The sequence below is a fragment of the Gorilla gorilla genome, chromosome 2 (assembly GCF_029281585.2).
Source record: "Gorilla gorilla gorilla isolate KB3781 chromosome 2, NHGRI_mGorGor1-v2.1_pri, whole genome shotgun sequence".
In the NCBI taxonomy this organism is placed as follows: Eukaryota; Metazoa; Chordata; class Mammalia; order Primates; family Hominidae; genus Gorilla; species Gorilla gorilla.
The window spans coordinates 133,645,070-133,659,519 of NC_086017.1; the positions used below are offsets into that span (position 1 = coordinate 133,645,070).

The 14,450-nt window shown below is 38.8% G+C and overlaps 1 protein-coding gene across 1 annotated transcript in view; it reads left to right on the plus strand.

The window, feature by feature from the left end:
• The window catches only part of SLC49A4 (solute carrier family 49 member 4), a 96,952-nt gene that overhangs the window by 3,797 nt on the left and 78,705 nt on the right, over window positions 1–14,450 (plus strand). The window contains exon 2 of the mRNA XM_004036182.4: window positions 7,859–7,952. Within this exon, the coding sequence (XP_004036230.1) occupies window positions 7,859–7,952 (94 nt within the window). The remainder of the gene's footprint in view (window positions 1–7,858; window positions 7,953–14,450) is intronic.

Genomic DNA, 14,450 nt, shown 5'->3' on the forward strand with positions numbered 1-14,450 from the left:
CCTTCCCACCCTTTTTCATTTACCAGCAAGGAGACAGAAAAGGACTAGCCAGAGAGGTAGTAGAGCCAAGACCAAGTGTGCCCTCAAAGCTAACTAAAGGAAGTTTCAAGGAGATAGCAACCCAGTGTGTTCCACGCACTGGGGACATGGCCCTCACAGACCCTCCTCCTAGTAAGGAGATCCAGACAGCAAACAAGAAAAGCAAATATTTAGTATGTCACCTAGTGATATTGATACTTGCTTTGGAGAAAAATAAAGCAGGGTAAAGGAGGAAGGGAATGTGATAGAGTGGTATTATACTTTACATAGGGTTTTAGGGAAGGTGTCACTGATAAGGTGTATTTGAGCAGACACCTGAAAGAAAAATGACACCTGACATGTTAGTTCTGGAGAAGACTGTTTCTGGCAAAGGGAATAGCAAAGATAAAAGATTCCAAACTTGTCTGGCATATCCAAGAAAGAGCAATAAGGCCTTTGTGACTGGAGTAGAGCCACTGAGGGGAACAGTGGTAGGAAATGAGGTCAGAGAGGTGGTGAGAGGCCAGGAGATACAGGGCCCTGTAAATCATTCTTAAATGGCATCTCAGCCATTATTGAGTGAGGAGGGCTCACTCCATTGATGGGCTTTAAGTGGAAGAGTAAAACGATGACTATGCTCTTGTCTTCAGGACGAGAGCCAGAACAGGGAGACAAGTTAGGCTAGTAGAATAACCCAGATGGGAGCTGATGATGGCTTTTGACTAAGGTGATAGTAGTGGAGGATTTGAGAAGTGGTTAGATTGCAGATATGTGTCGAAAGTAGATTCACCAGTATTTGTTGATGGATGAGATGTGGAGCGTGAAGGAAGGAGACGAGTCTAAGCTGTTTCTCAACTTTTTAGTATTACTGATAGGGAGAATACAGCTTCAATTTACTAAGTTGTGTAAGATGGTAGAGAGAGCAATTTTGGAGCAGATGGCATGGAGATGAGGGATTTGAAATGCCTATTAGATACCCAAGTAGACAGATTAAACTGTCAATTGGATATACAAGTATGGAGTTAAGGGGAGAGGCCTGTGCAGTATATTTGGGAGTTGTCAGCCTACAATGGTATTTAAAGTAATGGGGCTGGTTCAAGCTCATTCTTATTGGTTAAAAAAAAGAAAAAAGAAAAATATAAAAAGTATCTTGTGGCTGGGTGAGATCACCTGTGGAGAAGAGTGGAGCTTCCCTGGAGTAGAGGACTGAGCCTTGGGGCATTCCAGCATTCAGAGGTTGGGGAGATAAGAAAGAACCAGCTAGTAAGAACTGAGAATAGAGCACTGGATTTAGCAACATCGAGATCTTTTGGTGTCCTTTAAAAGAATCATCTCCCTTGAATGATGTGGTGAGTTTGAAATAAAATGTAACAAGAGGAATCAAAGACAGTGAGTGTAGACATTTCTTTCAAGAATTTATGCCATAAAGGGCAGCAGAGAAATAGGCAGTAGCCAGAGGGAATGTGGGTACTAAGGAGGTTTAGGTTTTGTTTTGTTTTTTCTTTTTTTGGTAAGAGATATTAAAGCATATCTATTAATGCAGCATCCTAACAGTTCCATAAAAAGGGGAAAATTGATGATGCCAGAGGGAAAGGGAGGAACTGCTGTAGCCATGTAGGCAAGATGGGATGTGGTCCTCCAGGGCACAGGTAGACAAGTTGGCCTTAGATAGAAGCATTGACAGTTGATTCTTTAGTAGTAACGGGAAAGAAGATAGAGTATACACATAAGGTGCAGATGGTGGATGATAAGAGCTTGTAGAAGTTATCTTTGCTTTTTTCCCCTCAGAAAAATAAGAAACAAAATGATCCCCTGATGAGGGAGAATAGGGGAACAGTTACTGGAGAGAGGATTAATTATGAAACTATTTTATAGAAAAATGGAGAACACATGGTTTAGGAAATTGTAGTAGGATTGTTGGGTAGCACTGAGGGCCTGCTTTCAGTGACTGATCATTAATTTGAAGTCAGACCAGTCAGCATGATTGTGTGTTTCCCTCCAGCCTGTTCTGCTGGGCAAGTACAGGCATGGGCAGAGTTGGCAGAGAGATTTAACCAGAGTTGCAGTTTTACCAGGTGAATAGGACTGACAAAGTACAGGCCAAGAGTAGAGGGTTAGGTAGAGAGCAATCTGACAGTGGACCATGGAATCTAAGGAGGACAAAGGAAACACATGAGGTGGTTGAGAAGAAGTAGCAAGCTCCCAAATTGTCATTCCATATTTAATCAATAATTTGTTCTTGTTAGACTACTAGAGGGAATGAAAGGGAAAGAGAGGAGGCCATGGTTGAGGAATGGGGTACTTGAGATTATGGCCTGTAATCCCAGCACTTTGGGAAGCCAGGTTGGGTGGATCACCTGAGGTCAGGAATTCAAGACCACCCTGGCCAACATGTAGAAACCCCCTCTCTGATAAAAATACAAGAAATTAGCCAGGTCTGGTGGTGGGCACCTATAATCCCAGCTACTTGGGAGGCTGAGGCAGGAGAATCGCTTGAACCCAGGAGGCGGATGTTGCAGTGAGCTGAGATCGAGATCGCGCCATTACACTCCAGACGAGTAGCGAAACCTCATCTCAAAAACAAAAAAAGAAATTGAGATTATGACATGGATGTAGTTGTGGTAAAGATAAGGTCAGAGTATAACCAAAAGCATGGATGGCAGAGGTAGGGCAAAGAGCGTACCTCAGACCATGGAACAAGAGGTCAGAGATCTGAGAGACCAGCATACTGAAAGGATCATCTAGTGGATATTGAAATCACAAAGTTTATGAAAGGAATAGTGTCCTGAGGAGTAATAATGAGCCAAGACATCTTTAAGCAGTGAAGGCGAATGACCTGGAGGCAGGTGTGTGGTGGTCTGTAGACAACCGCAGTAAGGAGCAGTGGGTATTAGTCAGAAAAAATTAGACCAAAGGCTGTTCTGGCCATGATGGAGTAACGGGAACTGGATTTATCCTTCTGTCTTAATTAAAAATGAAAAATAAATCAAAATATATGGAACTAAATAAATTTCATGAGCCAGGCATAGCACACCTGTAATCCCAGCTACTGGGGAGGCTGAGAAAGGAGGATCACTTCAGGCCAGGAGTTCAAGACCAGCCTGGGCAACATCGTGAGACCCTATCTCTAAAAAATAATAATAAATAAATATTAGAATAAAACAAAATATGTAAAACAATGGTTTTCAAACATTGGGCGACAGGCAGGGCAGGACAGGGCAGTGATCCCTGTGACTGCTTCAGTTTACCATCCGGAGAGAATTTCCAGGCAGGAGTACAGAAATGGGGAGCTCAGTCAGAGCCCAGCAGTTTTCCTGAATTGAGGAGACAGAGGTGAGAATTCAAAGAGGCCAACACAGCTAGAATTCTTAAGGTAGAAAACAACAGAGGAGGAAACTTTACAGAGAATGTTCTGGATCTTCAGGGTGTTCCTCTTGAGTCTTCAGCAGAAAACTGATCAGAGGATACATGTGAGGAAATTAGCCAAGACTGGAGGAAGGACTGCCAAAAAAGAGCAGGCAGAACAGTTCCCCAGGATCACACAGGCTGGGAATAGTTCATGTTCCCAAGACCTGGAATGGAAAAACCCCTGCAAACATACTACAAATGTTCAAGAAGATAGAAGAAAGAAAGCATGAGCACATTAAGGAGAGACAAAGAGGACAGAAAAAGAACAACATTGAACTTCTAGAAATGAAAAATGTAATCAATATGTAAGATGAAAAATATAATCAATGTCTGAGATGAAAAAAATATACTGGACAGGATTTAACAGCAGACTAGACATTGCTGAAGAAAAGGTCGTGTGACTTGAGTATATAGCACTAGAGACTGTCCACAATGGAACACAGAGAAATAAAGACTAAAACCGATCAAACAAAAAACATGAGTATCGGTGAGCTGTGGGACAGTTTTAAGTGGCCTAATATGCATGTAATTGGAGTCTCAGAAGGAAAAGAGAGAGAAGTAAGCAGGGAGAGCATGGAGTGAGATGGAGTGGTGCAAGAAAATTGAAGAAATAATGACAGAACATTTTCCAAATTTAATGACTTCTATAAACCCACAAATCTAAGAAATTTAAGAATCCCAGCAGAAGACCCATAAGGAATCCTACACCAAGGCACATCATGGTCATACTTCTTTAAAACCAGTGATAAAGAGAAATCCTTAAAAGCATGGAGAGAAAAAAGACCAGGTAACTTGTGGGCAGAGAGAGTAGGAATGATCTGGAAGTGGCAGGGAAAGCAATGTAAGGGATTTCTCTGGGAGTAAGAAGGTAGAGAGAATGTTTGGAGAAGAGCTTCAGGAAGGTAGGGATTCCAGTGATTATGCCTGAGCACTCCAGAAGGCACAGAGGAAGGTTTCTGGAGTTGAGGAGGTAGGAGGCAGAGATGAGGTCTCATTAGGGGATGTATAAAGCCGTATCAGGATAAAGATGACCTGTGAATCTTGAATCTTTTGTGTCTGATTTAAACAGGAAAAACAGGCATGATGTCATTAGTTCTGACAATCTCCAAGGCAGATTGGGGTGACAAGGCTGTGAGGGTTATGAGCAGGGAAAAGGGGATCTGCCCCGGAGCCAGCAGAGCTCATCTTCACTTCAGCTGATGGAAGTGTGGAGCCACGGGAGGGTGGTCTTACCAGGTGAGCTCTGTGCCTGTTGCTGATTTTCCATGCTTCCACTATGGGTGTGTGGGTTGTGGGGGAGGGATTTAGTCAACTCTGCAGCCTGATTCTTTAGACATCTGCTGTGGAGATTTCCATTCCTACACTCAATGGGTCCCCAGCAAAAGGAGTTATCACATCTGTTGAAAGGAAGCATTCTGAATGTTGGATGCCATGTTTGAAAAGAAATATTTTTATTTTCAATGATGTTTGTTTTTCTGAAATCGTTCACAGATGGCTTTTACCCTTACATCCTATTACTGTTGTAATCACTTGGGGTCTATTTATATAACAGTCCTATATGTCTCAGAAGCCAATGTGTTAGGCAGTTCCTACATTGCTATAAAGAAATACCTGAAGCTGGGTAATGTGTAAAGAAAAGAGGTTTCATTGGCTCACGGTTCTGCGGATTTTACAGGAAACATGGTGCTGGCATTCACTCATCATCCAGGGAGGCCACAGGAAGCTTACAATCATAACAGAAGGTGAAGGGGGAGCAGCCACATCACTTGGTGAAAGCAGGAGCAGGAGAGAGAAAGTCGGGGAGGGGGATGCCACACACTTTTAACAGGCCAGATCTCATCTCCTGTGAACTCAGAGCAAGAACTCAGTCATCACCAAGGGGATGGCCCAAGCCATTCATGAGGATCTGTCCCTATGATCCAAACACCTCCCACCAGGCCCCACCTCCAACATTGAGGATTACATTTCAACATGAGACCTGAGTGGGGACAAATACCCAAACTATATTAGGCTATTCTCCTGGGGTCCTCATAACTCCTTTCCCTTGATGAGCTGATATATTTTTGATTACATGGAATTATAGAGTTATGCCTTGTCAGGATGTGAGTGACATGAAGAAAGCATTTTATTCAAGATCATCAGCTGGGATAGATTAAACAACACTTGGCAGCAATTAAAAATACACAAGAAAGCCACCACACTGTACTCGTGAGGTTGCTTTATTTTTCATTTTTGTATTTTTGTGGAGATGGGGTCTCACTATGTTACCCAGGCTAATCTCAAACTCCTGGCTTCAAGGGATCCTCCCACCTTGGCCTCCCAGTGTGTTAGGATTATAGGCGTGAACCACAGTGCCTGGACACAGGTTGCTTTAATAAGCAGTTTTTCACAATTTATTTACTCTTAAAAGTTTATATTAGCTGTTGTATTGTTAAATATTTGATAAAAAGCATAACTGAGTAAAGTATGGTAGCCTTCAGCAGTAACAATAGGAAGCCTGGTTATTGGACCATATGGCCATAAACAGTGCCTCACTGCTTGCTTGGTGTCTGCTTACCTTAATTAAAAACAAAGTCTTTAGAAAAAAATAAATATCATGTAGAATGTAAGCCTATGGTCCCCAACCTATAAAAATTCTATTCAGTATCTCGTAGGGTACCCAGTATATCCTTATAAGAGCAACATTTTGTGATTTTAGGATATTTATGACCGTGTATGTACATTTCATTAATTGCACTCTGTTTCCTATGGCTATAATGTGATTTTTAAAGTCTGTATTCTGTTAGTAGAAGCAGTAAATGAGCAGTATGTATGCATTACTTGTTACCAAGAAGCACAGTTCCCTATGGTATTCCTTCTGGTAAATTGTATTAATCATATCCAGATTATATAAGAATATTATAAAGTAATTCAGTTCATATCACAAATTATCCTTAATGTAGCATGTCTGGATCTCAAGTTTATTTTCTTTGCTATGTTTGAGCTGCATAATTATAGTCTTGTTGACTTTCAATTTTCTTCAAGCAGAGTAGCTCTTTAAAAACCAAACATTTAACCATGTACCCTCTGCAAAAAGAGAGAGAGAGAGCCCTGGAAAAAAAGAAATATTACATTAGTCAGTTTATGTCTATTCTCTGTGTGAAGTGGTTTCAAGGTGATGTTGGATTTGGGAAAAATTTGAAGCAATGTGGCCACCTTTGCCATAGACTTTGTATGAACCACCTGTGTGATGTGGCTGCCACTAACAGTAAGATATGTTAATTTAGTATTAACAGAGGCGTAGCATTCCAACAATAGGAGGATAGAGTTCTGTTAGATTATTCTGCCATAGCTAGAATATTGTTGTCTATTTCTGATTATCTTGTTTTTATATTTGTATACTTTGCCCTCTGTGTGACCAACCACTGACACACATTTTCAAAGTAATTGTTGTGTTTGGAATACAAGGGGAAAAAAACTATCTGATCCACATTGTCTTCTAAAGTCCTAAGCCGTGATTTTTTTTTAACATTATTAAGCATTATTCTATAATGAAAACCATCGGATAAATCAAGAAAAAAATAAAGACTGTGATTATATTAATAATCAGAGAGTTCTAAAGGACCACTTCCTATGACGCTTTAACAACCTTAGCTTGTTCTGATTATGAAATATGTAGTTCCCTAGTTGTCAGTTTTGAGAAAAGTTAAGACAATAATCTGTCACCTTAAAATACTTTTTAGGGACAGTTAAGAAATTTATTAGCAGCTTACATTTGAAAATTCAAATTTTTCTATTAGAGATATAAAACTAAAATATCTAGTCTTTGAAAATTATTTGCCATATTTTTAAGTATTATATCTGAACAGAACATTTTAGACATTCCTTTTGAAAAATTAGAGCTAATAGAACTTCTTCCTCTATCTTTGATATGAACATTCCTATTTTCCATTAAAGTTAGAATCATCTCATTTTCTTTTTTCTTTTTTTGGAAACAGAGTCTCACTCTGTCGCCCAGGCTGGAGTGAAGTGGTGTGATCTCAGCTCACTGTAGCCTCTGCCTCCCAGGTTCAAGCAATTCTCATGCCTCAGCCTCCCGAGTAGCCGGGATTACAGGTGTAACCCACCACACACGGCTAATTTTTTTATTTTTAGTAGAGACAGTTTTACCATGTTGCCCAGGCTGGCCTCAAACTCCTGAGCTCAGGTGATCTGCCCACCTCGGCCTCTCAAAGTGCAAGGATTACAGGTGTGAGCCACCATGCCCAGCCCATCATTTCATTTTCAGCATGTAGGGTTCGTTGTTTTTTTTTTTTTTCCATTTTTAAAGTTATACAGAAAAGCCATAATATTAGCATATAATGTCAGTATGATTGACTAAAAATAATCTTTATTTTTAACATTGGACTTAGGAGAAAATCAAGATAATTTCAATGTCTTTGTTTCATTTTAGGTCTCCGGATAACTGTGCTCCTGACATCCTTCCTTATGGTTTTGGGAACTGGTCTAAGATGCATACCTATATCAGACTTAATGCTTAAAAGAAGGTAAATCCTGTAAATAACATTTCTCCCCCATTTTTCTTTTTATTATGTGTATACATTTTTAAGAAGATCAGTAAAGGGTCGTATTTATAGAAGCGTTTTTTTTTTTTACTCTATATGATGATTAACTTAATTGACATTTATCAGTTGTCATATGGAAGACACTAGTTGTTGTGGAAATAAAAAGAGCAAGTTGATCTTCATATTGTCCAGGAACAATAATAATCATGTGAAAATAATAGTATAACATACCATTTGTAAGTATAATAATATAACATATTATATATATAATAGTGTAGTTAATGCTACAGAAGAAATACAAAATTGCCTCGAGACTAGGAGAAGTTTTGGCTGTGGGTATCAAAAAGAGGAGTTCATAAAGGTGGTGGTAATTAAACTAGGCATTGAATGATGAGTAGAATGTTGGTAACTATAGTCAGGGGAAGGGTATTCCAGGATGGGGGAATAGCAAGAGTGAAGCCATGGAGGCAGGTAAGCATAGGCCTTTTCTGGGGTGGATAGGTAGTCTTATTTGTATATAGCAGCCTTTCTGCAACTGGGACCATGGATTTATTCTTAGGGAGTGTAAGGTATACGAAGGTTTTAAATTTTGTTTTTATATTGGTTATGATACAGTATTATTTTACCAGTAATAATCTGCAATAAAAAGGTATTTTTGTTGACCAGGATGTTAATTTCTTAAATTAGTGTTTCCGAGACTGGGGTCCTTGAATGTGACCTTGAGAGTCGTTGAGAAATTTTTTCCCTTTCAGAAGGACCCATAAATTACTCAAGTTCGAGAGATACTGGTCTACAGATTAAGGTGTAAGAATGGGATATAAAAAGATGAGGTTAGAAGGTTATATTTTGATTCTGAAGGGTCTTAATGCCATCCTGTATTATTAACAGTGTACTTTCCTCACTGGATAGTGGAAAACCCCTTAGGCTCTTAATCAGAGGAGTGCTAGTATCAGACCTATGTTATATTCACTATGGATTGAGATATGTAGGCTTGATTATAAGGGGTAGAGATTGCTGGCAGAAGACCTGGAAAGATACAGTGGGACCCCAAGCTGAAGTCATTCTTTTGTTGGTTCATTTATTAGGTCATTCATTCATTCAACAGAATTCACTGAGCTTCTACTATGTGCCAACCTCTTTTATGGGCATTGGGAATATGACAGAAGACAAAGCAGATAAAAATTACTATGTAATGTAGTAAATTACATAGTACATTACATAGTACATAGTGATTTACTATATAATGTACATTACATGACATACTATGTTTGTGATGTAGTTTCATTCCACTCAGGGAAACCAGCAATAAACTAGATAAATAAGTAAAATACATAGTATGTGCTATGGAGAATAAAACAAAATAGGAAAGAAGGATATGAAAAGGCGAGGAAAGGATGGTGAGATTTCAGAAAGAAAAACCTAACTGGGAAGATAACCTTTTGGGATAAAAACCTGACAGAAGTAATGGATGATGCAGTATCTAGGAATCAAGCATTATATGCAGAGAGAACCGCAAGAGTTCAGGGTGGAAGAGGGACAGGGATGCCTGGCAGGGAGGCTGGTGCGGCATGGGAAAAGCAGGTAGCAAATGAGGTCAGAGCAGTTACAGAGTGGTAGTGGGAGGGTGGGACCAGATTCTTTTAGACCACGTCAGCTCCTCAGCTTTTTCTGAGCTAGGAAACCACTGGAGGTTTTGAGCTGAGAGTGCCATGGTGCTCGGCTGCTCCTTTGAGAATGGACTGAAGCTTGAGGTCATGGGCATAAGTAAGGAAAGTTGGGAAACAAGTGCAGTAAACCAGGTGAGAGATGATGGTGGCTTGGACCATAGTGGTGGCAGTGGGAGTGGTGAGAAGTGGTCAAATTCTGATCATCTTGAATATTCAAAATGTAATTATATTCTGATTATATTCTGGTCCATTTGCTGATGGACCAGATGTGGGAAGTAAGAGAAAGGAGTCCAGAATGATTCCATGCTGTGGGAAGTTTTGGGAATGGAAAGGATGGCACAGACATGAGGGGAAGTGTGAGAAAAAGAGATGGGAGGTGATATGCTGGAAGTTTCACTCGAGGGACTCTGAAATTGTTGATTCCATTAACAGATGGGGAACACAGAAGTGGGGGAGAGTGGATTTCAGGGACAAGATGTTGACTTTCTTTTGGAACAGAATTTTTCAGTTTCAAAATAAACGTTCAGTTTTGAATTTCAAAATGTGTTTTCTTTCTAGAAAATTTAGGGTACAAGGGTTCATGTTTGAAAAGGGAGATAAGACAATCATCTAGGTTCCTATGGAAAGCTAGTCATAATTTTCCATCCTTCTCAGTTAGATTTTAACACGTCTCATTATTGTATTTGAGATGCTCTTAATTTTTCAAACACCCAGAGGTGTATTTTTTCAAGCATCCACAGATTTTAAGTACAGATTTTCATGTAAGCTTAAATTCAACACTGCTTTCTTTTATTAAGGCCAGGTACAGTGGCCCACACCTGTAATCCCAGCACTTTGGGAGGCTGAGACAGGTGGATCTCTTGTGCCCGGAGTTTGAGACCAGCCTGGGCAACACAGTGAGACCCCATCTCAAAAAAAATACCTATTAATATTTTTGCTAGTTTTTCTTCTGTTTTGGGGCATCCATACTATTACTTGCCTCCAGTCTCATATCCCTTTATATCCTTTCTATATACAAAATTCTGGGAATAATAGAGTTGACCCTCCATCTTGTTGGAGAAGGTGGTATGAAAAAGAAACAATTCATAAATAAATGTAAACAAATGTAGAACAGGTAAGAAGTAGAAATAAAAAGTTCAGAGATTGAATCTTTCATAAAAAGAGTGTATAAATTGAATTTTCAATCTTATGCATTCATCTATAAAGAATATAGGAGTATTAACCCCTTGAAATAAGACTTCATTTTGTAGTCTTTAAGCATATCTTTTAAGCAGTGTTGTTAACAATGCATGATGCAGCTGTTAAAATGAAAATGCTACAATTGGAACATGTATTTTCAACAAGTCAGGTGTATAGCCATCACTTTTAAGCTTCAGTCTCCATCCGATGTTCCAGGGAAGGCCAGTGTTGAAACAAGCATTTACAAGTCTGTGTTTTTGTGGCCTTGTTTCACTCAGAGCTTTTTGAGCTTTTGACCCAGCCTTTTGGAATGGCTCCCCTGCACCCTTGACTTCCTGTATCTTAGCTCCCTTAAGTATCAAGACATGAGAATAGCAGCATTCTGACAAGCTCTTCCTAACGGTGTTCTACTTATATATAGTATCACTATTTATTTTATTTGCATAGTACTGATGAAAACTCAGGAAAAAATTATTTTGCCACGTTTCTCTTATAACATCTTAGATAAATAAGGAACTTGGTATAACAAATTATAAAGCATTTTTTCTTCTATGATCTGGAACAAAATAATACCCCAAAAAATTGTAAAAGCCATCACTCTATTGCAATGAGCGCTATTACTCTATAGTGTGAAATATTATTATATTGCTTTCCCAGTAAACAACTTAAGGACTTCTGGAGGGTGAACTTATAGTAAGTTATATCTACTCGTAATCATAGGTGTATCCAGTGATTCCCGTAACACAAGCCATGTATATTTTTAAATTTTATTTTAAGTTCCAGGATGCATGTGCAGGATGTGCAGGTTTATTACGTAGGTAAACATGTGCAACACATGCCACATTATCTTTTCAGTTCAGTGTAATTTTCATTAATATTAACAATACTTAACGTTTACCAACATGTATTAAATAGTTTGGTTCTAGTAAACATAGATTTTCTAGAAATATACTCCATTGTGAAATACTTTGCAGCTGGCAGGATTATGTTTAAAATGACCCTAACAGAAAAAGGTGAATTGTTTAGTGACTGATTTTGTGACAGCTGCTTAGCTATCTGAATAAATAGGAAGAAGAACCTAGATCCCTCCCTTACCACTTAAGTAAATCCGAGCTGGATCAAAGACTTACATGTAAATAATGAATCATAAAAGTATTAGAACATGACTGTTTTACAGAATCTGAGGGTGGAGAGGGCCTTCCAATTAAGACACAAGTCCCAGAAGCCATAAAAGAAAGCCTTGATATATTTGACTATGTAAAAATTTAGATTATCTTTATGATTGAATATACTATAAAACAAAGTCAAAGGATGAGTTAACTGGGAAATATTTGCAACCGTAAGACAAATGAGTAATTCCTTAGTTCTTTGAAATCAATAAGAAAAATAGCAACTCAATAGGAAAATAGGTAATGGATATGAGCAAGCAATTACAGAAGTTGAAATATAAATGGCATGAACTCAAGAGAAGTTCAAGAGAATTCTTTCTTGAGAACTCGAGAGAACTCAGGAGAATATTCAGCTTTCATCGTAATTAAATAAATGAAAATTAAAATAGCAGACAGATGTCTATTTACTGGCAAAGATGAAAAAAATTGATAATGTTCTATGCCTGAGATGTGGGGAAAAACAGGCACTGCTGATGCGTGAGCGGTTTGGGGCATCATCCTATTTGGAGGGCACTTTGGCAGTATTTACCAGATTCAAATATACATGTCTTTAACCTACACCTATATTTGCACTTATAGAAAATTAGCCCACATATAAAGCTCTATCAGTTTGCAAGAATTACCATGTTTGTGCAGCTTTGCTTGTAATAGCAGAAGGCTGGATGTAACCCAGATGCCTTCAGCAGAGAACTGATTATGATGCAGTATATCATGGAATCATATTGCACCGTGAAAAGGAAGTAAAAGTCCTATAAGTGCTAATATGAAAATATCTCCAAAATATATTGTTGAGTTAAAAGGCAAACTTTAGAATATTATGTTTAGTATGTTCTTACTTGGAAAAAAATGGGAAGGGTATCATTGGTTTTTTCTGGGAAGAGCATCTGAGGAATAGAAGTCTGAGGTGGAAAGGACATTTACTTTTTATTTTTTACTACTTTTGGGAATATTTTTACCATGTGCATATATTAGCTTTTTTTTTTTTTTGGAAACACTCTGTTGCCCAGGCTGGAGTGTGGTGGTGTGATCATAGCTAATTGCAGCCTCAAACTCCTAGGCTCAAGGGATCCTCCTGCCTCAGCCTCCCATGTAGCTGGGCCTACAGGCGTGTGCCATCACACCTGGCTAGTTTTTAAATTTTTTGTAGAGACAGAGTCCCAATATTTTGCCTGAGTTGGTCTCAGATTCTGGGTGCTAGTGATCCTCCCACCTCAGCCTTCCAAAGTGCTGGGATTACAGGTGTGAGCCACCGCACCCAGCCTATATTACCTTTTTAACTGAAAGCACTAGCTAAGTAAAACTAAAATCACCACCTCAGAGCCTTAATAATAGGAAAAGTAAAGAGAAGGAAGGGTTATATATAAATTTGCCCAGCATAGAAATGTAAATCTTTTGAAGTAAAAATGAGCAATTGGTAGATTTAAGAACTGAGACTTTTCTCAGTAAAATACAGAAGATTCAGATTCCCCTATATCAGTGTCTTCTAAAATATCATTCACAGATTTCCTGCTTATTAAAATACAGATCCCTGGGCTCCAACCCAGTCCCGCTTAGTTAGGCTCTTGAGTGAACCCTGAGAATGAGCAATTTTAACAAGCTCTTTTAGTTAGTCTTACACTCATTTAAATTTGAGAACTACTTTCCTAGTTCCCTAGTCTTATACTCATTTAAATTTGAGAACTACCTCCCATCTTCACTTTAAATAGTAATTGATTAAACAAATACCTTTATGCTTGTCCATCCTACAGTATAATCACACAATACATTTAATGTCTTATTTTAAAGCAGATTAAGGGTTAGCCTCTATTTAATAAATCTATTTGCCTTAATTTGACTCTTAAAACTCAAGACAACTCAAGGCAAGTAAAACTCATGACTATGTCTGCGTAGTGGTCAGGTGGACTTAAGAAAGATTTGTAAGAAAAGATAACCAGTCATGATAAGCATTTAAGAGGGAAAAAAAGGGAGTAAAAGGTGTGTAAAGGCAGGGCGTGATGGCTCATGCCTATAATCCCAGTACTTTGGGAGGTCAAGGCGGGCAGATCACCTGAGGTCAGGAGTTTAAGACCAGCCTAGCCAACATAGTGAAACCCAGTCTCTACTAAAGATACAAAAATTAGCTGGGCGTGGAGGCGCTTGCCTGTAATCCCAGCTACTCGGGAGGCTGAAGCAGGAGAATCCGGGAGGTGGAGGTTGCAGTGAGCTGAGATTGCACCACTGCACTCTACCCTGGGCGATAGAGCGAGACTCTGTCTCAAAAAAAAAAAAAAAAAAAAAGCTGTGTAAAATTGTCTTTAGAGTTTTGGAAAACTCTTTTTTTAACCTTTTTGTTGTTTTTGAAATACGGTTATTTATGAGACATTTTTTCCAAGGGCCCACAATGTCATTTATGAATTTTTTATTGACTTTTTTCTTGTTTGGTGCATCATACAGAGAAGGATATACAACATACATGTGTATCATCA